Source organism: Aedes aegypti, chromosome 1 (genome assembly GCF_002204515.2).
Source record: "Aedes aegypti strain LVP_AGWG chromosome 1, AaegL5.0 Primary Assembly, whole genome shotgun sequence".
In the NCBI taxonomy this organism is placed as follows: domain Eukaryota; kingdom Metazoa; phylum Arthropoda; class Insecta; order Diptera; family Culicidae; genus Aedes; species Aedes aegypti.
In genome coordinates this window covers 43664193-43685966 of record NC_035107.1, presented here as the reverse complement: position 1 = coordinate 43685966, position 21774 = coordinate 43664193, and the positions used below count along the sequence as shown (strand labels likewise).

The 21774-nt window shown below is 38.3% G+C and overlaps 1 protein-coding gene across 7 annotated transcripts in view; it reads left to right on the top strand.

Annotated features, from left to right (window-relative positions):
• The window catches only part of LOC5573031, a 44001-nt gene that overhangs the window by 9062 nt on the left and 13165 nt on the right, over window positions 1–21774 (top strand). For 3 of the 7 annotated variants that reach the window (XM_001654308.2, XM_001654310.2, XM_001654311.2), the window contains exons 2-4: window positions 17595–17711; window positions 17773–17964; window positions 18041–18116. In XM_001654308.2, coding sequence (XP_001654358.1) covers window positions 17621–17711; window positions 17773–17964; window positions 18041–18116 — 359 coding nt within the window. In that variant the 5' untranslated portion in view covers window positions 17595–17620. Of the gene's footprint in view, window positions 1–5665; window positions 5807–17594; window positions 17712–17772; window positions 17965–18040; window positions 18117–21774 lie in introns of those variants that run through there. The other 4 variants (XM_021838651.1, XM_021838616.1, XM_001654313.2 and 1 more) reach the window with 4 other exon arrangements.

The window sequence follows — 21774 nt, the reverse complement described above, 5'->3', positions numbered from 1 at the left end:
CGAACAACTTTTTCAATAGTTATTAAATATTGAAATAATTTGTAGTTCGTCACAGAAAAAATGAGAAGAATCGGTTGGGAAACAGCGGAGATATAGCTATCTGAAGGTGACCATTTAGTATGGGAAAATGGGTTTGGTGCATTTTATATGGCCGATACTGTATATCTTTTATATCTTATTGTTTGGTCGAGAATGATCCAATATCTTCTTCTTATGATTGTCATTGCGAAAACAGAGCAGAATCGATTAGAAGATAAAAAACCAGCTCCCTTAAATCTGGTGGAGCTACATTGACGATGTTTTCAGTATAGTTAAAAAACACATCTTACCCCAAACTTTAGAAACAATTAATAAAGCTCACAAAAACATTGAATTCTCTTACGAAGTGCAAGTCTTGCAATATTCTAACTGTATCACATTTCAGGAAATTGGGTCATTCGAAGAAAAGGTCATTCGCGAAAGTAGTGTTCGGGGAAACGACATTCGGTGAAAAGTAACACAATCGGTCATTTGTACTGTTATGCCGAAAAAACAATGAGACATTTGGCCGAATAAGCCATTAGACCGAAACCCGGAGAAAACTCTTTAACATTCAAAGATTCGATTACTCCAACCATTTTATTGTCGCTTTTATATTGAAACCATGTTGAAACTAGTTGTTATTATGTAGCTTTTATGGGCGTCACATGACTTAATCTATCATTGTTTTACCTATTATTTATTTATTTGGTTTTACATCGATTAGCTTGATAAAATATCGCCAACAACAGTTCGCCAATTTACTCGGTTGATGGCCGCTTCTCTCCATCCTCGATTGCGACCCACGCTCTACACGTGCACCTGATCAATCCACCTAGCTTGCTGCACCCCACGCCTTCTTGTTCGGACCGGATTCGTAGCGAACATCATCTTTACAGGGCTGTTGTCCGGTATTCTTACAACATGCCCTGCTCAGCGTATCCTTCCAGCTTTAGCTACCTTCAGGATACTGGGTTTACCGTAGAGTTGAGCGAGCTCGTGGTTCATCCTTTGCCACCACATGCCGTCTTCTTACACGCCGTCGAAGAACTCGGCGTTCGAAAACCCCAAAAAATTGCAAGTACTCCTCGAGCATAGTCCACGTCTCATGCCGTAGATGACTACCGGTAAAATGTTGTCAGCCGTCAGCAAGGATCCGGGGTAGGCGAACTCGTCCACCACCTCGAAGATATCCCCGTCTATCGTGACACTGCTTCCTAGGCGGACCCAGTCGCGTTCAGTTCCGCCTACCAGCATGTACTTTGTTTTAGACGCATTTACCATTACCCCGACTCTTGTTGTTTTGCGTTTAAGGCGGGTGAAAAAATCTGCCACCGTTTCAAATTTTCTCCAAATAATATCCATGTAGTCCGCGAAGCAAACAAATTGTCCGGATCTTGTGAAAATCGTGCCTCGACTGATAAGTCCGTCTCTCCCCGCCGAGACTCGATCGAACTGGAGTGATCGCCCGAGATCTTCACGCAGTTTTGCACACCGTCCATCGTTGCTCTAATCAATCTTGTGAGCTTCCCGGGAAAGTTGTTCTCGTCCATGATCTTCCATAGCTCTACACGGTCAATACTGTCGTAAGCCGTCTTGAAATTGATGAACAAATGGTGCGTAAGGACCTGGTACTCACGGCATTTCTGTAGGATTTGCTGCACGGAAAAGATCTGGTCCGTTGTCGAGCGGCCGTTGATGAAACCTACTTGATAACTTCCCATGAACTCGTTTGCAATAGGTGATTGACGACGTTAGAGAATCTGGGATAGCACTTTGTAGGCGGCGCCCTTTTTGTAGATAGGGCATATAACGCCTTGCTTCCACTCCTCCGATAGCTGTTTTGTTTCCCATATTCTGATTATCAGCCAATGCAGACAAGCGGTCAACCTGTCCGGGTCCATTTTGATGAGTTCGGCTCCGATGCCACCCTTGTTTACCATCATGTTTACCTACCTCAAGTAATAATAAGCTGATCTATAAAAACCACCTGTTTTCAAGCAGGTCCTTTGTCAACGACAACACAGATTTGTTTTGCTGTTCGGTACAACTATCGTTGAGAATAACTTGATTTTTTTTATCTTTAAGTCTCTTAAATTGACAATCTAGCAACACACGGTCAGGAATTATCTTGAGGTTATTACCACTTTATAAATCATGTTCTCCTACTGATTTTACCTCTACTTCAGAGGTTCTTCCATTTGTTTTTGAAGATTTTTCAACGGATTCCTTCAAGATGCCCAAAATATTAATCATAAGACATCCCTATTATTTCATCATCAGTCAAAAACAAGAGGAATCTTCCTTGGAAGCCCAACAGGATTTCATTTTACATTATTATTTTTTTTTTATTTGGTCGGTTTTCAGTCAGACTGGACAAAAAAATGACTGTAAAAATACGCGATGAATATATCAATATGTATTTTTGTACAGATTTTTCATCAATTGTATAAATTCAAATATTACAGCAAATAATGCGGTTAAAGGAACAATGTATTGATGGTAGAAAACGATAGTATAGCTGTTTGCATTTGAGATGCAAATGTTGACTAAATACCAAGGGGTGGATCACTTTTTCAATGCACATCAAATGTACATCAAATTGCATTAAATGCATTTTTTCGATATACACATCAGCTTAGCACTGGTCCTTTTTATCATGCCGTGCTGTAGCAACGCGTTATTGTTTGTTGTGAAAGGATCAACATAGTTTCACTGTCTCAGGTTCTATTCTTCCTAATAAAATAAACTATTTACTAATATTTTATTTCAGATACTCAAACTGAACAAAAATGTTATACAAAGCTTTCTCGAGCCCACGGCATGGATCCTTGGAGCGAATAGCGTCCGATCATTATCAAGTTTTGTTAGTACACAGTGTACTTCATGAGTTAGAGGATGATAGCTTGACAAAAAAATCATCGGAACCACCTTCCTGAGAAACCCACATACTGTGCCTTAACTGCTGGAACGACCAAGAAAAGCCTTGAAAATTATTTGTCTAAATAGATTGTTTTATTATTTTCAACATTAAACTCTAGATTAGATGTGTTAAAGCCTTATCCATCTTATTTTTACATTGCTTCCAGAAATCTTTCCTTATCTAATACAAAAATGTTTAGGTTGCTATTGAACGTTTATACGGAACATATATTTGCTGAAATAATTTCATAATATTGGCCATGAATAACAGCAAATGAACAGATCTTTAGGTCATAAATAATGTACCACAGCGTGTGAAAAGCTACTTCTGGATGAACTCCTTCTATAACAGAGCGCAATAGAACTACGCTTTTGATTTGATATCTATGCATTAGCAGCTTTGACAAATAAAGCAACCACTAATCATTTCGGATGGGTTTTCTTTTTATTTGAGCACGCCAATGGTCCATTTTCACAATATGACGATTTCAAGCTTCCCCGAAGCAGGAGTCCACCTTGTATTCAGCTTAATTTCCACAAAAAAACAAAAACGCTTTTTGATGAAGTTGTTTCTCAAAGGGTTCATTCAAATATTACATAACGCAAAATTTGTCAATTTTGAACCCCCTCCCACTCCCACGTAACAGCTTTTGTGTGAGAAAATTTAAATTTTTGTATGGACCGTAACACCATGCAAGACCCCCTCCCTCCCCCTGTTGCGTTACGTAATATTTGAACGATCCCAAATGTCGATATCCGATACTCTAATGAAAAATGTTTTCAGTACCTCCAGGCACTACAGAACCCGATCGACCATTTTTTGGGTGAGGTAGAGTAGCTCTTCTGAAGTTTGTAGAAAAATGAGATTGACACTTCAACAAGTACAACAATGAAACGTGTGAGCAAGCCATGAATTTCAAATCAATCGAGTGTGCATTTAAGGTGATTATAAAACGAAGCCAAACTTTGAATTATCAAGTGCACAAGACTGGAGAATCTGACAACAGTTTGAGTTGAAAATCAATCAAATTGCTTGCTTGCTGGTGGTGACCAATGGGATAAAATTTCAACGTGGAGCGCTGTTTGGTTCTCAAGTCTTGTGCTCTTGAAATTTTGAGGTGTGGCTTCGTTTTATAATCACCTTAAATGCATTTCGATTTAACAGATGCATCAGAAGTGATCCACCCCTTGCTAAATACCCTCCAAATGCTGTAACACAAAATAATCAAAGGACACCTAGCAACGATTAAATAAATCACAGCCGCCCTTGCAAGAAAAATTTATCATTGACATCGCATTTCTTGTGAAAAATCTTTCCGCATTTGGTGTTTCCGCATTTGATATTTGCATTTCAAACGCACACTGCAATAAAGTTCCATTAACTAAATTGCAAAGCACTCCAGCAATATTTTTTTCGAAGGATTGTATTTCATGATATGATTACTTCAGAGATTCTACCATGAATTTTTATAGCAGAAGTATTAACCGAAGAATGCTAATGTCGCTGCTGTTCGTGTGACCAACATCTAGTTTGCTGCGATGTGACAGCGTGAGTACCGGGCCTGAAAGTGTCACAGGCCAAAACAAAACATTCTCTGTTGCGTGGGATCGATCATTTAATGAAAAATAACAATTAAATGTAATAATTAGTTAAATTAGTTTTGTAACAACAGTGTCACTAGCGTTCTACTACTAATATTTATATTGTTTTTATTGAGTTTTGCAGGATTCCTACAAAACATTATCAGTTTTTTTCATGGATTCCTCCAAAATATGAAGGAAAGGTTCTTTGGGAAATTTTCTAAGGATTATCCTTAAATTCATGCAAGATTTTATTTATAATTTCTCAAAAAAAATGAACTTGAATAAAGTATCTAATTAAATTCGTTCAAATAGCCTTCTATAAATTCTTGAAACACTGCTCAATGATTTTTTCCTGAGCATTCTACAGGAATCCTTACAGGGACTTTCTTCTTTTTTCTGAATTTATAATTTAATAAATTTATCTATGATTTTTGTAGGATTTCTTCGGGGAGTTCCTCCAGAAATTATATAAAAATCACTTTAGGAAATCTTCAAAAAATCCCAGAGATACTCGTGAAATAATCTGAAAATCTTTTTCATACTCCCTAATTGGCTTGCTACAAAAATTCCACCACAAAAGTATTCAGCAAATTTGTATTGTTTTCCAAGATTTCACTGGAAATTTTCCTGGAAAATATATTGGAGATAATCCAAAGATTGCTCTACAAATTTCTCCAGAAATGATAAACAACTGCTGAAATACTTGGAAATTTGGAAACACGTTTACACCGCATGCAGCTGATCAATTCTTTAATCGAAGAACGTAATATGTATGCACAAATTCCTTGCGTCAAATTTTGTTTTGCGAGAACAAATAGATCACACTGTTTTTGCAAATTCTCACATATTTCTCGCAAAGAAAATCCCAAAGGTGAGCCACCCGACTACCTACTTCCATCGAAAAAAAAAAATCAAAACGAAATCAGCATTTCGAGAACGCAAGATGTGCAAATAAATTTCCCCGAAGCGATCTCGATGACGGACTTCGTACTTTTGTATATATCTGCGTCCACACACGCGGATCACCGCCGCGATTCGCGTGGGCGGAAAAATTACCTTGAAGTCATCGTCGCCGTCGTCGGGCGCCTCGTCCAAGCTTGCTTGCTTGGATAAACAACACCGACTGGATTCAGGGAAATTTTCGCGATCTTCAACCGCTCGCCGATTCAGTGCGAAAGCGAACGTTCCCAATCCAAGAGCTCATCCTCTTGGCCGCGAGAAGGATTAGACCGCGAAACGGTTACTTAGTTGCGAACGAAATAATTCATATAGGTACATAACGGTCAGTGCTCAGGGCCCACTAGATGCCCTCTCGGTGTGCTATTAATAAAAACGGAACTTGGTGGTGCATTTTTTCCAGTGCACATTGGTCCAAAAGTCATATCTAAGAAGACAAAAAAGTTTGCGTTTAAATTGTCAGTTTAAGATATATGGTGTCTTCGGGAAAGTTTCTCCGTGAATTTAGGACATTTTCTCAGTGATGTGAAATCGGGATGGTTCTTGTGGTTTAATACAGCAGAATACAGACAAAATCTCACTTACTCGATATTCCGTATCTTGATATCGAGTTAGATAACCAAAGTACAAGTTGGTGTTCATGGCTACCTTGATGATCTTTTAAATCGCATTTGAACTGGTTTTGTGTTCTATAACTCGATATCTCCCTAACTCGATGGTCATTATTTATGTCTACCGAGATATGACTTTGAGACCAATGTGCAGTGGTGGTTAACATAGAAGGGATTTTGTGGAGAACTGTCTGTGGCTTTACTGGCGGTGCTGAATGGAACTAGATTCCGGGAACCAAATTTTATGCGGACTGCACTGGAAACAGTCGTGGCGTACCTTCAAAGTAATAGCCATTCCATATGGGTGCACTATTTATATGAATAAATCCTCTTTTCCAGCGAGATGGACGCGGCGGCATCCAATTATACTCCCAATTCCGAAGCCTAACGTAGCAGGATGGAAATTTCGATGGAACCGCATCTACTGTTCTTAAAACGGTTCGATTCATTACGCGAAATTTCATAAATTCTAATGAGGCATTCAGTGCATGAGTGGAAATGGTATTGACTATTCATGGAGGCTTATTTGCCCTTTTGAGTAATGATTGGGTCTGCAATTAACTCTTCAGTGAACCATTTCAATGAAGAATGGAACTATCAAAGCTTTATATACGAGAACACGCAATTTCATAATCGGAAAAACAACTATCACAAACAAAAGTAGGTCAGTTCGTTGAAGTAATTGCAATGTGATAGTTGAGTCAGCAGCAGTTGATCTGAAGCTTTACCCAGCACTTCAAAAATGGAATAGCATTCTCAGTGCCAATGAAGTCATGCGATGCTCCATTGCGAGCTATCTCATCAGCCAATTCTTTTCCAGCGAATGGCCAGCCTAAGCAAGGTTTACAGAGTTGACCGAATTAAGTTCCTCAATTTAAGTTGGTCAAAGCAAGAGCTTTGATAGCAGCCTGGCTATCTGAACAGAACATTATGTATGACTTTGCCCATTACGTACTGCTGAAGTGTTGATTGCGGTTCAGTGTCTACCAAGTGTGTAAAGCTGATTCAGCCTTAGCTCACGAGAATATACACCAGCACCAGCTCTACCTTCAATAAGGCAGCCATCGATGTAACATACTATATGGTTTGATAGACTTCTTTTGAAAAATCCAGACATCCAGTCTTTCCGTAAAAAGAATAATAGAAGTTTTATTCGGGTTAACCAAAACGCCATATTGGCGACACCAATTCTTGACTACCTGAAGAGCACTTTGAATCAGACCGAATATGGTGATTATGCACAAACCAACTATCGAAGCTCCATAGTTTGGAAAATCGCAATAATAAAGTTGCCTCAATCGCGTATCTGCCTACGAGATGGCACAAAAGTGGTGACAAGACTCCCCCTTGGGGGCATCCGCAAATACTCAATTTTCGAATCGCTGCTTCACGCAATGTTGGTTTTTAAGCATTTGGTAAATTCTGTCGGTAATCATTTCCAGAATAGCATCAAAAGACACGTTATCGAAGGCACCCTCAATATCCAAGAAAACACCCAATCATGGTTGCTTCTGAGCGAATGATTTGTCGATATCGTATACAACTTACTGTAGACTTTCCAGATTGATAAGAATGTAGATTCACTTGAAAAAGGCTTGTTGGCCTAATAAATATCACGCATGTTATGATCGATGATGCGATCCAGACATTTCAGATGAAAAGAGGACAGACAGATTGGTCAAAAACTCTCTTCGCTTCTTCATACGAGGCACGTCCTCCTTTTGGGATACTTTACATTACTTTACTTTACAGTAATATCACTCCAGGATCTGGGAATATACCCGGTAGCAAAACTACCAGCAAGTAGCTTTTTTAAAAACATGTTTGATAAACTCAAATCCGTTCTGGAGCAGAACAGGATCAATCCCATCTGCTTCTGGAGATTTGAATGGAGAGTAATTCCACCGAACATGACGAATTTTTTTTTAAATTTAATTTTTGTATTTTTTGAATCGCCTGAAAATTTGCATACAGATTCTATATGACCAAAAATGCCATTTTGCACCTTCAGACCACCATTTTGAACCTCGCCTTATTTTTGAGATGGGCGTATCGGAAAATGCATAGCAAATCTTTAAAAAAAACTGTAACTCGAAAACGGTTTGTCCGATCGATTTGAGATCTTCTACAAAGTTGTAGGTATTGCTTAGGACTATATGGAAAAAAATATGCACGGTAAAAAAGCTAGAGATTATTTTTGATTTCAAAAACAAAATTTTAAAATCGATTTTCTCCAGAAACGCAGTTTTGATTTTTTTTATTTTTGGATATGTTTTAGGGGACAATTTATGTGATTTATTGCACAATGTTTCAAAATGGAAGAATTATGGACGAAAAAGTTTGATTTTTTTAAAAATTACAGATTTTGAAAAAAATCGAAATAGAGGAAAACAATAATTTTTTATGTGATTATTTGAAAGAACAGAAAAATTGCAATCAAAAAGTACGTAAATAATTTTTTTCTAGGTTGCATCAATTTCGAGATATACTCATATTTATATAAAATTTTCAAATAAAAAAAGAAAAATAGTCCCTTTTCAAGCATATTTCGTGTTTCTCCATTCCAGAAAAAAAATATTTTGATTGAGCGAATCGTAGCTAAATCGTTTATTGTTTGATCAAAACATGTATGCTTAAGTATTGAAAATAGAGTGCACGGTAAAAAATATAAACGATATTTTCAAATGAAAATTTGAAACTAATAGTTATTAAAAACCGCAACATTGATGTTTTTAATTTTTTGATATATTTTGTGGTTTTTGTAGGTATTGTTTAGGACTATTTGGAAAAAAAAACATGCACGGTAAAAAATAATGACAGATTTTTTTAATAAAAAAAAATTAAATCGATTTTCTATGAAAATGCATCTGTGATTTTTATTATTTTTGGACATGTTTTAGGGGACAACTTATGTGATTTATTGCATAATGTTTCACAATGGAAGAATAATGGACGAAAAAGTTATAATTTTATAAAATATTACAAATTTTGAAAAAATCGAAATAAAGGAAAACAATATTTTTTATGTGTTTATTTGATAGTACAGAAAATGCATTGGAGTACTTAAGTCAAATTTTACTAGGCTGCATCATTTTCGAGATATACTCATACTTATATAAAATTTTCAAATAAAAAGAGAAAAATAGGCCCTTTTCAAACATATTTCGTGTTTCTCCATTCCGGAAAATTTTATTTTGTACCGTCAATGACCTCGGTCAATACGACTGATTCTGAAATAGGTGAATGTTCACAAAGTGTATATATTTAAATTTTTAACAAATCAATTTCCAGTATTTTCACTTCTCCAATTGATCGTAAAAAAAATGAATTCAATAAATTATGTAAAGCGAAAATATGAAGAAGTTAATAAAAAAATAAGAAGAGAAATATTCAAGTTAAATACAATTGATGAAATTGACAGAGATAAGGTCAACGAGTTCGATGAAATGATTGCACAAATTAAAGATAAATTTTCTAAAGACGGTATCACCAGGAACGAAAAACTCTAACTACTTTCAATATTGCCGAGGTCATGGACGGTTCAGAAAATAATGGATACATTTAATACATCCAGGTATTTGGCAACACAAGCTAATCAGTCATTAGAAGGAACAAGTAAATCTCGTACATCTTTCGGGCTAAGGGATGGTACACAAATTTTATCACGCTAAATTTCGACTTTTTCGAATCCCTCCCCCCCCCCCCTTTTGTCACGTTTTTTGTATGAGTTCTTCGAAAATTTTGTAAGGCTTGTCACACTTGGCTTGACTCCCCCCCCCCCCTCGGAGCGTGACGTTATTTGTGCATGACCCCTAAGTAATGTACCAAAAGAAATTGTAGTAAACTTTTACGAAGATGATGAAACTAGCCGAGTGATGCCTGGCCAATGTGATTATGTTTCTGTAATGAGAGACGGAAAGCGGCTGGCAATTCAAAAAAGGTTAATGATGACTACATTAAGAGAGTCGTTTAATCGATTTACTGAATTACATAGTGGTGTTCAAATATGATTTTCATCTTTTGCAAAATTGAGACCGAAGAATTGTAAACTAGCTCTGGAACACATAATGTGAGCGTATGCACTTTTCACGAAAATGTTAATTTGATAATCCATAGTTTGAAGAAATATAATTTACTGCAAGATTTAATTTTTTTTACTGAAAGTTTATTATGTGATGTGAAATCTGTAATTTTTTTTAAAAATCATAACTTTTTTGTCCAAAATTCTTCCATTTTGAAACATTGTGCAATAAATCACATAAGTTGTCCCCTAAAACATATCCAAAAATAAAAAAAAATCGAAACTGCGTTTCTGGAGAAAATCGATTTTAAAATTTTGTTTTTGAAATAAAAAATAATCTGTAACTTTTTTTTACCGTGCATATTTTTCTACAACTTTGTAGAAGATCTCAAATCGATCGGACAAACCGTTTTCGAGTTACAGTTTTTAAAGATTTGCTATGCATTTTCCGATACGCCCTTCTCAAAAATAAGGCGAGGTTCAAAATGGCGGTCTGAAGGTGCAAAATGGCATTTTTGGTCATAAAGAATCTGTATGCAAATTTTACGGCGATTCAAAAAATACAAAAATTAAATTAAAAAAAAAATCGTCATGTTCGGTGGAATTGCTCTCTTGCGACTATGGTTTTGATCGTTATTTGTTCCAAGTGTTACGTTTGTTTATCTGCACCTGAAGTGACGAATCAATCAATGCTTTTCCAATAAATTCATAATCTAACACTAAAACCGTTTTCGTAAAACGGATGTGTGTTTACATATATGACTTATGTAAAACAGAAGCATAAAACGAGCTCACCAATTGCATAGTTGAAACTAACCGTAAAAATATAACAGTGCCAGGCCAACTCAGGACACAAGAGACTCCAGCAATCCGGCTAGCTACAAGGGCTTTTCGCGAATACAAAAAATACACGGGAAGTTTCACTTTTCTAGCACATATATTAAAATTCCCAAATTGTGGAAAGTGTGCGTTATTCTGTGATTTTCAATTAAGTGTAAATTTGTTAAGTGTAACTTATCCTACTTTGTACCGGTACATGCCGCTGACTTCTGTTGATGTTAAGCGGGATGGCAGACACAGCGACACCAATCCTGCTGTGCAGCCGGAACTCTCGCCGGAATGGCGAAGCGGCGATGTACGGACGGGTACTCACAGGTCCGTTGACGGGCCAGCGGGCATTGCTGGACGGTGGGGTACACCTGTGTCTTCCCTCATGGCCGTAATTAGCCACATTGGACGGTCGAGAGGGAAAATTCTCCTTGGCGATCAAGGTCTATGGCCTGAGGATTCGTCCAATGAAGGACGGCGAAAATCCTTAGCGGTCAGGCACGAAAACCGTTCCCGGTTAGCTCCTGCTAAGGGCTGAAAGGGGGGGGGGGTCCTCAGTGTATTTCACTAAACCACTGCACATTTAAACCACGTTTTTAGCACGTCCTGATTGAAATAGCTGCCTAATTTTGGCAATGGCTGCTGAGTTTCAAGTTTTCTCACATTCCGTCTTATTTTGTCTTTCCACATGCCTTCTCGCTTCTTATACCTATCGTTCCGCCATGATTGTCTATTGGTAGCGAACGAAAACATTTACAGCGGCACGGTACCCTATCACTACTGTGGTATTTATGCTGTATATGCACAATAAACGTGAAGAGTCCGACATTCAACCTATATAATAAAAACAAAAATCAACAATTGTTGCCAAACGGTTACATAGTTGAGTGTAGAAACGGTTGTGATAAAAAGTAAAAACGTGAAAAAGTAAAACAGAGGTTACCTAGAAGTAAAACTTACAAAGTATGGCTCTTGAACTCATCAGGGTTTAACCATTTCGTAAAGATTGATCTAGGCTATCCTAACCATGCAAACACCCAAACTAGACATGTTAAAACTTATTGCAGTTTTAGCAAAAATTAGGACAGTGGTGAAAAGGAAACAAATCTGTATCTATTGAGAGTCACCAATTTCGAAAAAGCACAGAGCACACTGTGTTGTATGCATAGTTCTAAACCGTATAGGTGATAATTTAAGATATCTAACAACAAATTTTTAATCCCACCCTAATTGAGTCTCTGGTTTGAGACTAAAAATGGGCAGCTGATTATCTCAAAAGAACACAAGGTGACTAAATGCTTTGGGTAACGCAGGAAGGGTACAATACTGTAGAAGGCGCCCTGGTACTTCACAGGCTCCGTTTGTGGTTAGGTTTTATTTAAACCCCCTTAACCATTCATTCATAGGCACGGTAAGCATAAAGTCACATCACACCAAGACTCGGAGGTGGATTTGCACCACCCGAACGGGACGTATTGTAATTCGTATCCAATTAAAACAATCGGTACCCGACACTACACAACTATCTAGGCTCATCGGATGCAGAAAATCAAGCTGATAATCAGCGTCTTATATATCCGTTAAAGTCACCATAAGCTGACAGTATAGAACCTTGTGGTACTTCATTTTCCAGCTCGTACTCGCGTATTTCATACCCTTACGAGTAGCGGAGCCGCCATTTAGGATTTCCAGTTTTTTGGAGAAAGTTGTATCAGCATCAGTTAAGCTCGTTTGACTGATGAGCATGAGCATTAGAGTGATTCAAATTTTGAAATTTTAGCTCCCCTATGCTTAAACGATTTCGATTATGGCAAATAGCATCCTCCCAAAGTTTGAAATGATTCGGAAGAAATTTGACTGTGCACACGCCATTTGAAGTCTATATGGAGATTACTATGGAAAACGCCAATATTTTGTGTTCAGTCCTCTATCTCTTCGTCACAATATTTTATGAAAAAGTTAACAAACTCTTTTAATGTGAAATCCTCCCAGCTACAACTTTGCCGAAGACCGCTTTTTGATTGAATGTCAAGATAAATTGTTATTCATCATCATCAATTTTTCAGGCATACCTTCAGGTGGCATTCTTCCAGCGATTTCTTTAAAGGTTCCTCTACAATTTTTTGTGGATTTTCTCCACTGATTTCTTCAAAGACCTGTCCAGGAAACTCCTCCAGAAAATTTCTCCAGAGATTGTTATAACAATTTCTTCAATGATTCTTTCAGGAATTCCTTTAGAAGTTAGTTCCAAGGATTCCATCACGTGATACCCAGGAATCACATCACGAATTCTTTCAACTACTTCTCAAGGGATTCCTCAAGAAATGTATCACCAGAAATTCCCCCAAGGGTTTAACCAGGACTTTTTTAAGGGCTTCCTTCTAGTATCCCTCCTTAAATTCCACAAGGAGTTGCTTCAGAAATTCAACCAGGAATTTCTTCAGCGATTCTTTCTAGTAATTTTTCTATAAATTTCTCCAGGGATTTACACAAACACTTCCCGAGGGATTTCTTCATTGATTGATCCAATGCTTCTTCAAATTCCAGCAAAAAAAATTCTCCAAAGCTTCATTTAAGAATTCCTCCAGCGAAACTTCAGGCATTTCTAGACAAATTTTTTCCTGCGATTCCAACAGGAATTCCACTAGAAATTCTGAAAAAAAATTATTCAAGAAATTAATACAGAAATTAACACTTAAATATCCACCAGGAATTGTTCCTATCAAAATCTTCCAGTGATTCTTCTCGCTATTTCCCTAGTAATTCCTCCACAGATCCCACCACAAAATCCTTCACTTATTTTCGCTAGAAATTCCTTCAAAAATTCCTACAAAAATACATGCAGAGATTTACTCCAGGAACTCTTACCCAGAATTTATCCAAGGTTTCATCAAGGAGTTCCTCCAGGGATTCCACCAATAATTCTTCCAAGGATTTTACCAGGAAGCTTTCAGGGAATCCACAAGAAATACTGCAAAAAAATTCATCGGAACTTTGTACACGGGATTTTTTTCAATAAATTAATTTACGAATACCACCAGTGCGTTTCCTCCAAAGATTCTTCTTGGTATCTCTGAAGGGACCCTACGAGGCATTCGTCCTGGGATTTCTGCAGAAATTACTCAAATAATCTACCATAAATTTCTCCGAGAATTTATCCATCTATATCTTCCAGTATTTCTTGAAGGATTTTTTACAAGGAATTACCTTAGATAATCCTTTAGGAACTCCTTCACGGATTGCTTTAAAAGTTCTTCCAGAAATATATTTAGGAATTTCTCTAGATAATCCTCTGGGAATATCTCCAGTGATTTCTTTGGTGATTCCTCCAAGGATTTCTAAAGAAATTCATGGATTTTTTTTTTCGAAAAATTTACAATAAAAAAATCTTTCAGGTCCACTTAAGTTATCCAACCTGAAGCCATTCAGAGAAATGTTTGTTCGATCCTCTGAGTAAATATCAGTTAATTCCCTGGAAGAATTTCTGATATCCCTGTAGGGAAATCCTAGTAAAACCTTTGAAATATGTTATGGTTGAACTTCTGACGAAACTCTGTTTGATTTTTCTGGTGAAAAGTCTAGCGAAACTATGCTGATATTCTCAGTGTTAACCCTAGAAGAACACCTTGTGAAATTTCTTAAAAAACTTCTCTCGCGAAAAATTTAAGGTGAAATAATTAGAGAAAATACTGGTGAAGTCTCTGAAGGAATTACTGGTGGAAACTTTATAGGAAATTGTGGTCAAATACCATAGGAAATTCGTTATGGGATCATTGGAGTTCATCTTGGCGGAATTCACGAAGGAACCTATGGTGAATTCTCAGAGGAAACCCTGAAGGAATTCTTGTGTTGAATTCCAGGAGGAACTCCTGATAGAGTCACTGGATGATATGCTGGTGGATTTCCAAACTACAGGTGAAATTCTTATAAGAAATTTCTGGTAAAATCACTTGAGGTTTCCTTAAAACCCCCAAGAATCCCTGGAGTTATACCGCGGGAAATTCCTTCAAAAAAATCCGGGGGATTCCCTTGAGGGACTGATTACTGAAGGAAATGCGCAAGGAATCCTTTGAGCAATTCTGGTAATGAAATTCTTATAAGAAATTTCTGATAAAATCCCTGGAGGAATTCCTAATAACACTCGAGAATCCTTGGAGATGTTCCTGGAGGAATTCCTTGAGGATTAATTCCTTCAAGAATTTCGGGAGGCATCCCTCGATTAATTCCGGGAGAAATCTCTTAAGGAATTCCGGAAGAACTACCTTGACGAGTTCCTGGATGAATCTATTGAATAATTTTTTGGAGAAACCTCTGGAAGAAAATTCGGGTAGAATTCCTAAATAAATTTCGGGGAGAATTCGTAATAAACTGCCTGATGGAATCCAGAATAACCCTAGAGGGATTCCCGAAGGAACCTTTAGGAGAATTCCTGATAGTATCCCTGACAGAGCTTCTGATGGAATCCCAGAAGATGTTCATGATGGAATCTCAGGAGGATTTTATAATTAAATCTTGAATTTTTTTTCTAATGGAATCTGAAAAGAATCCCTGCAGGTACTGCCAATGAAATCTGTTAAAGAACTCTTGATGAAATCCCTAGAGAAACTTCTGATGGAATCCTTGGAAGAACTTGTGGTGTAATCTATGCAGTAAATCCTGATGGAATCATAAGATAAACTCTTGATAAAATTCCTGTAGAAATGCCAGGTAGAATCTCGTAATGGATCATAATGGACACCCCAGAGGAACTCCTGATGAAATTCTTAGAAGAACTCCTGGTGAAATCCCTTGGGAACTCCCGATGAAATCCCAACAGCAATTTTTTATAGAATCCCAGGAGGAATTCCAGGGAGAATATCTAAAATGAATCTAATGAAATTCCTTGAGGAACTCTTCTTGAAATCCCTAAAACAACTCCTAAAGTAATTCCCAGAAGAACTCCTGATGTTATCTCTAGAAGAACTTCTGATGTAATCTTTGGAGGAATTCCAGGAATCTCTGAAGAAACTTCTGATATAATCTCTAGAGTCTAGAGGAACTCCTGATGGAATTTCTATAAGAAGTCCTGTGAAAATTTCTGAAGGAATTCCTGATGGAATCCCTGGAGAAACTCCTGATGAAATCCTTGTAGGAATTCTTACATATATTCTTGCAGGAACTCCAGATGAAATCCCTTGAAGAACTCATAATGGAATCCCTATAGAAACTCCTTATGAAATCCCTGGAGAAATTCATAATAACATTCCTGAAAGAACTCCTGATAGAATCCCTATTGAAGCTCCTTATGATATCCCTAGAAGAAATCCTGATGAAATTCCTCGCGGAACTCCTGATAGAATCTCTGAAAAATGTCAGATGGAAACTCTGAAGGAATTCTTGATGGAATCCCCCCTCCTGATGAAATCTCCAGAAGCACTCTGATGATAGCCCTAAAGGTACTCCTGATAGGATCCCTATGAGAACTCCTGATGGAATCCCTGGAGGAATTCCAGATGAAATTTTTGGAGGAATTCCCAAAGATATTGTTGAAGGAACTCCTGATGGAATCATCGGAAACCTGATGAAATTCTCTGAAGAACTTTTGATGGAAGCCCTAAAGATACTCCTGGTAGAATCCCTAGATAAACTCCTGATGGAGTGCTTGTAGTAATTTCTAAAGATATTCTTGAAAGAACTCCAAATGAAATCATTGGAGGAATCCCTGATAAAATCCCTTTAAGAATTCCTGATGGAATCCCTATAGGAGCTATGAAACTCTCTATAGAGGAACTCCTTATGATATTCCCAGAAAAAATATTGATGGAATTCCTCGAGGAAGTCCAGATAGAATCTTTAGAGGAATTCCTAATAAAATCTTTTGAGAAATACTTAAAGATATTATTGAAGGAACTTCTGATGGAATCATTGAAGGAACTTCTGATGAGATTCCAATAAGAACTATCAATGGAATCCCTAGAAAAACTCCTGATAGAATCCGTGGAAAAATTCCTGGTGGAATCTCTGAAGATACTGCTGATGAAATCCCAAGAGGTACTCCTAAGAAACCCTTGAGGAGTTCCAGGTGCAATCCATGACTTTTCTGGCATATGGTTGATTTTTATTACCATGAATAAATGTAGCACGTCGTACTAACATAAAACTTGAAAACTAATTTGATTTCAAGCCCAAAAAGATGATAATTAAGGTAATTTTGTAATGATTTCTGAAATTATCAGCATAAGTATTAGGGAGACCAGATACCCATAGCAGTGAACGCGCTGCTATTCACCAAACGGAACTGAGGGTCATGGGTTCGACTCCTGCTAGTTGCGGGTCTTTTCGACTCCCTAAGGGATAGAGTATCTTCGTACCTGCAACACGATATATGTATATATATATATATATATATATATATATATATATATATATATATATATATATATATATATATATATATATATATATATATATATATATATATATATATATATATATATATATATATATATATATATATATATATATATATATATATATATATTTATATATATATATATATTTATATATATATATATATATATATATATATATATATATATAAAAATATGAATCGAAATCAGTAAAAGATGAGCAGGAAATTAATATTATTTCGCTACCTTTCCTTCTATTTTCAGCGAACGACACATAAACCTTAGCCAAAATGTTTAAGAATCACCTAGCGATGATCGGCATGAACGAAACGCCAAACAAGAAAGCAAGATTCTGGCAATCATACATCAGATCACTGAAAGGTAAGTTCTAATTCATAAAACCACCATGTAATTTGATTCTAAACTCCCTCGCAACCCACAGGATCCGATGATATCCGCGCACATGACGGCCCCACCTGGCGGAACCGACCGATCCTGCTGCTGAACGAGCTGGACACACCGGCAGGCCGCGTCCAATCGCCCGGATACCACTACTCGCCGGTGCACCGGGAAACGTACGGCTACTCTCCGCGACCAATCTACGACCACCAGTATCCACGCCACCGCCGGGCAGGTGAGAACGTTATCTAGACTAGATCTTGGGAGGGTGGATTTGAAATTTAACCGGCCTTTTTCTTTTCCGCTTGCAGCTAGCGTAGGCAGATTGGCCGATGCCGAGAGAGCCTGGGCCGACCATCTGGAACGGATGAGAGATATCGATCGCAGGTAGGTTACTCGGGGGACTGGTAGGGACACTTTTATGAGTCATGGACGTTATATACGTCCCAATGCAGGTCAATGAGGGATCAGATGTTGTATTTGCTACCCTCATAGACATGTTATGCCATTGCATTTGCTCAGTTTCGTGCGGATTTGAATGGGTGTCGGAGGTAAGTGATTAACGTCACAGGTTAGCTTTGACTAGTATATTGTCATGATTTCAGACCTACGGTAAAGTGTAAAAAAGAGATGAAAAATTTAATAAAATAAAAACGATTATTTATACAACCTAAAAAGTACAACTAGGACTGGGATTGATCCCATGATCTTCTGCTTATAATGCGACAGACATTAGACTCAACTTTGTAGTATTTTCTTAAGCTGGAGTAAAACACGTGAAGTCAGGTTACTAGTTAGAATACGAATGACCTTTATTGTCTCCTCGAGTATACTCTCCCCCATACATCTACCATGTACCCATAGTATATAAAATGGATGCTTTACCACAAGATCATTATTAAGGAGGTATTACATTAGTTTAGTTTAAAACACTACATTCACTTTCTCTTTTTTATATAAATTTAATTTCTCGACACTCTAATCAGTTTTAACCGCTTGAACATAGTCTCGCATATAAGCAGGCTTTCGGATGACCCGTTTAAGTCCAGGTAGTTGTTTCCTAGTCAAATCCTCTGAACGGCTCTCCTTGCTCAACGAACTGTCTGGGGTTGGTGTGTCATCTGCTTCTTCAGGAATCGAAAGTGTATCATCGTCACTGGGGATCTGCTGTAGATGAGAAACATGTCTGCGGTATTTTGCGCCGGATTCTTCTGAAGATACAATGACATCTCCGCCTTTTCTTTTAAGGACTTGGAAAACATTTGGTTCAAAATTTGGTGTAAGCTTATTTGTCTTTGCCATTTTCTTTAACAGAACATTGTCACCTTCGGAGATTGGGCTTGGTTTGGCACTCCGGCGTTCGTCGGCGTACAATTTCCCTTTCTCCTTCGCAATCTTGTCTCGATCAGCAGTTTCTTCATCATCATCTTTCGGTTGGTAGATAGATGACAGCCGATCCCGTATGTTGTAGCCGAAAAGCATTTCCGATGGCGTTTTCTTCGTAGTTGAGTGAGGGGATGAGCGATACATAAGCAGATATTTGTTTAAATCTTCGATCCAATCAGCATTTGTTGCCTGACTGATCGTCAGCCTTTTCAACAGAGATCGGTTCTGTCGCTCAACCTCGCCATTCTGCTGTGGCCAATACGGGGTCGTGCTGATCAGTTTGATATTGCTAGAGTCACAAAAAACACGGAATTCTTCGCTGGAGAACTGGGGACCGTTATCAGCAGTAATGGACATAGGGAGGCCGAACCGTGCGAAAATCGAATTCAAACGCTTGATAGTCTCGCCAGAATCAGTCTTTGTCATAATCTCGACTTCTATGTAGCCACTACAAACAAATAGTGCCCTGAAGGAAGCGGGCCGAGAAAATCAATGGCTACATGTTGCCATGGACCCGATGGCAACTCTCTCCGTTTCATTGATTCCGGTGCAGATGGGGCTGCGACCAGCATGCATCCACGACAGCTCCTGACATACCGCTCAACCTGCTTATCCAGTTTTGGCCACCATACCTTCGCTCTCAACCGTTGCTTCATGATGGTCATGCCAGGATGACCCTCGTGAGCCAAGCCTAACGTTCGCTCCCTCAAGGTTTCTGGTATCACTATCCTAGTTCCTCGCAACAAAATCTTATCAGCAAAGCATAGTTCCGTAGCAAATATTTTAAATGGATCCGTATCTTCTGACCAAACACCTTGGTCAATACCAACTCGAACCGACTGAATTATTTTGTCGGAATCTGAAGCTTTCTCTATTTCTGAAATTTTAATCGCTACCGGTAATGCATTTGAAGCAACCCATGCAATATAATGCTCGGCATATTCGTCGAAAGTTTTTCCAGTCGTGCTACCCATAATAGCTAATCGGGATAACGGGTCAGCAATATTCGATTTTCCCTGGCGGTAAACAACTGTTGCCTTATATGATTGCAGCCGAACTACCCACCTCTCGATTCTAGCGCATGGTTTTGACCTTGATCCGAAAATAGTTTCCAACGGTTTGTGATCGGTTATCAGTTCAAACGAACGGCCGTACAAATAAAAGTGAAAGCGCTCAACCGCCCACACGAGAGCTAGCGCCTCCTTCTCAATCTGCGCGTAACGTTTTTCCACGTCTGAAAGACTTTTGCTGGCATATGCTATAATTCTTGGGCCCGTTTTATTTATCTGAATAAGGACCGCTCCTAAACCAACTGGGCTAGCATCAGCCACCAATTGTGTGCGATCCGAAACATCAAAGTAACCAAGCGTCGTCGGACGAGTCATATGTTCCTTCAGTTTTTCAAATGCTGTTTGTTGCTCCACTCCCCAGACAAAACATTGCTTCTGAACCGTTAGTTGCCGTAGTGGGTACGTTAGTGTCGCAAGATCGGGAATAAACTTACTAAGGTAATTCACCAGACCCAAAAAGCTTCTAACCTCTTCTCCGGATTTTGGTTCGCGGAAGCGCCGAATGGATTCCAGTTTATCTGAATCGGGTTTAATTCCATCCGCCGAGAGAATATGTCCCAAAATCTTCATTTCAGACACCCCATACATACATTTACCATCATTTAGAGCCACATTCCAGTCATCTAGCCGCCGAAGAATCATTTTAAGCCTCATGTCGTGCTCTTCCTTGTCAGAGCCATGCACTATGACATCGTCAATGAAAATTAAACAGCCTTCACAACCACTAAGAATTTGTTCCATGGTCTTTTGGAATAGTTCAGGCGCGCAGTTTATACCAAACATTAGTCTGGTATAGCGAAACAGGCCTCTACGCGTGATAAATGTTGTAATTTCACGCGATCGCTTAGAAATTTCAACCTAAAATAAAACAAACTAGCTCAATTTTCAAGTTTGAATTCTCTTTTATTGAAGTCAACAACTGACAGTTTTATTGTAAAACAAATCTCAGGTAGTGCATCGAGAAAAAAATAATAAAAAAATAAATCGAATTCAATTATGATCAATTGTTTGCACATCGGTAAACGTAAACGTGTCAATTCAGACTGAAATTACTCAAAACAAGGATGACATACCTGATGGAAAGCATTTCTCACATCCAAACGAGAGAAAACCTTAGCTTTCGCCAAATGCGGTAGAAAATCTTCAAACGTTGGAAGGGGGTGATTCTCTCTTTCCACGGCTTCATTCGCGCGTCGCATATCCACGCAAATGCGTACATCTTCATCTCCCTTCGGCACCACGACTACCGGAGAAATCCACTTTGCCGGCTCGTTCACCGGCTCGATAACTCCCTGGTGAAGCAATTCGTCAAGTTTTCTATCGACCATAGTTTCCAGCGCAACCGGAATGCGTCGATATGGTTGAACAACTGGTACAGCGTCCGCTTTGATCGGAATATCCACCACGATGTCCTTTATGGTTCCTAGTTTCTTGGATTTCTCACCAACTTCCACTTCGTTCACAGGTATGTCGATCTTTAGAACACCCATTGCCGTGGCAGTATCGCGACCAATCAAGATTTTACCGTTTCCTTTAACAACGAAGAATTCAGCTGAATCACGCGCATTGCCCAGTTTAACTGTAGCGGT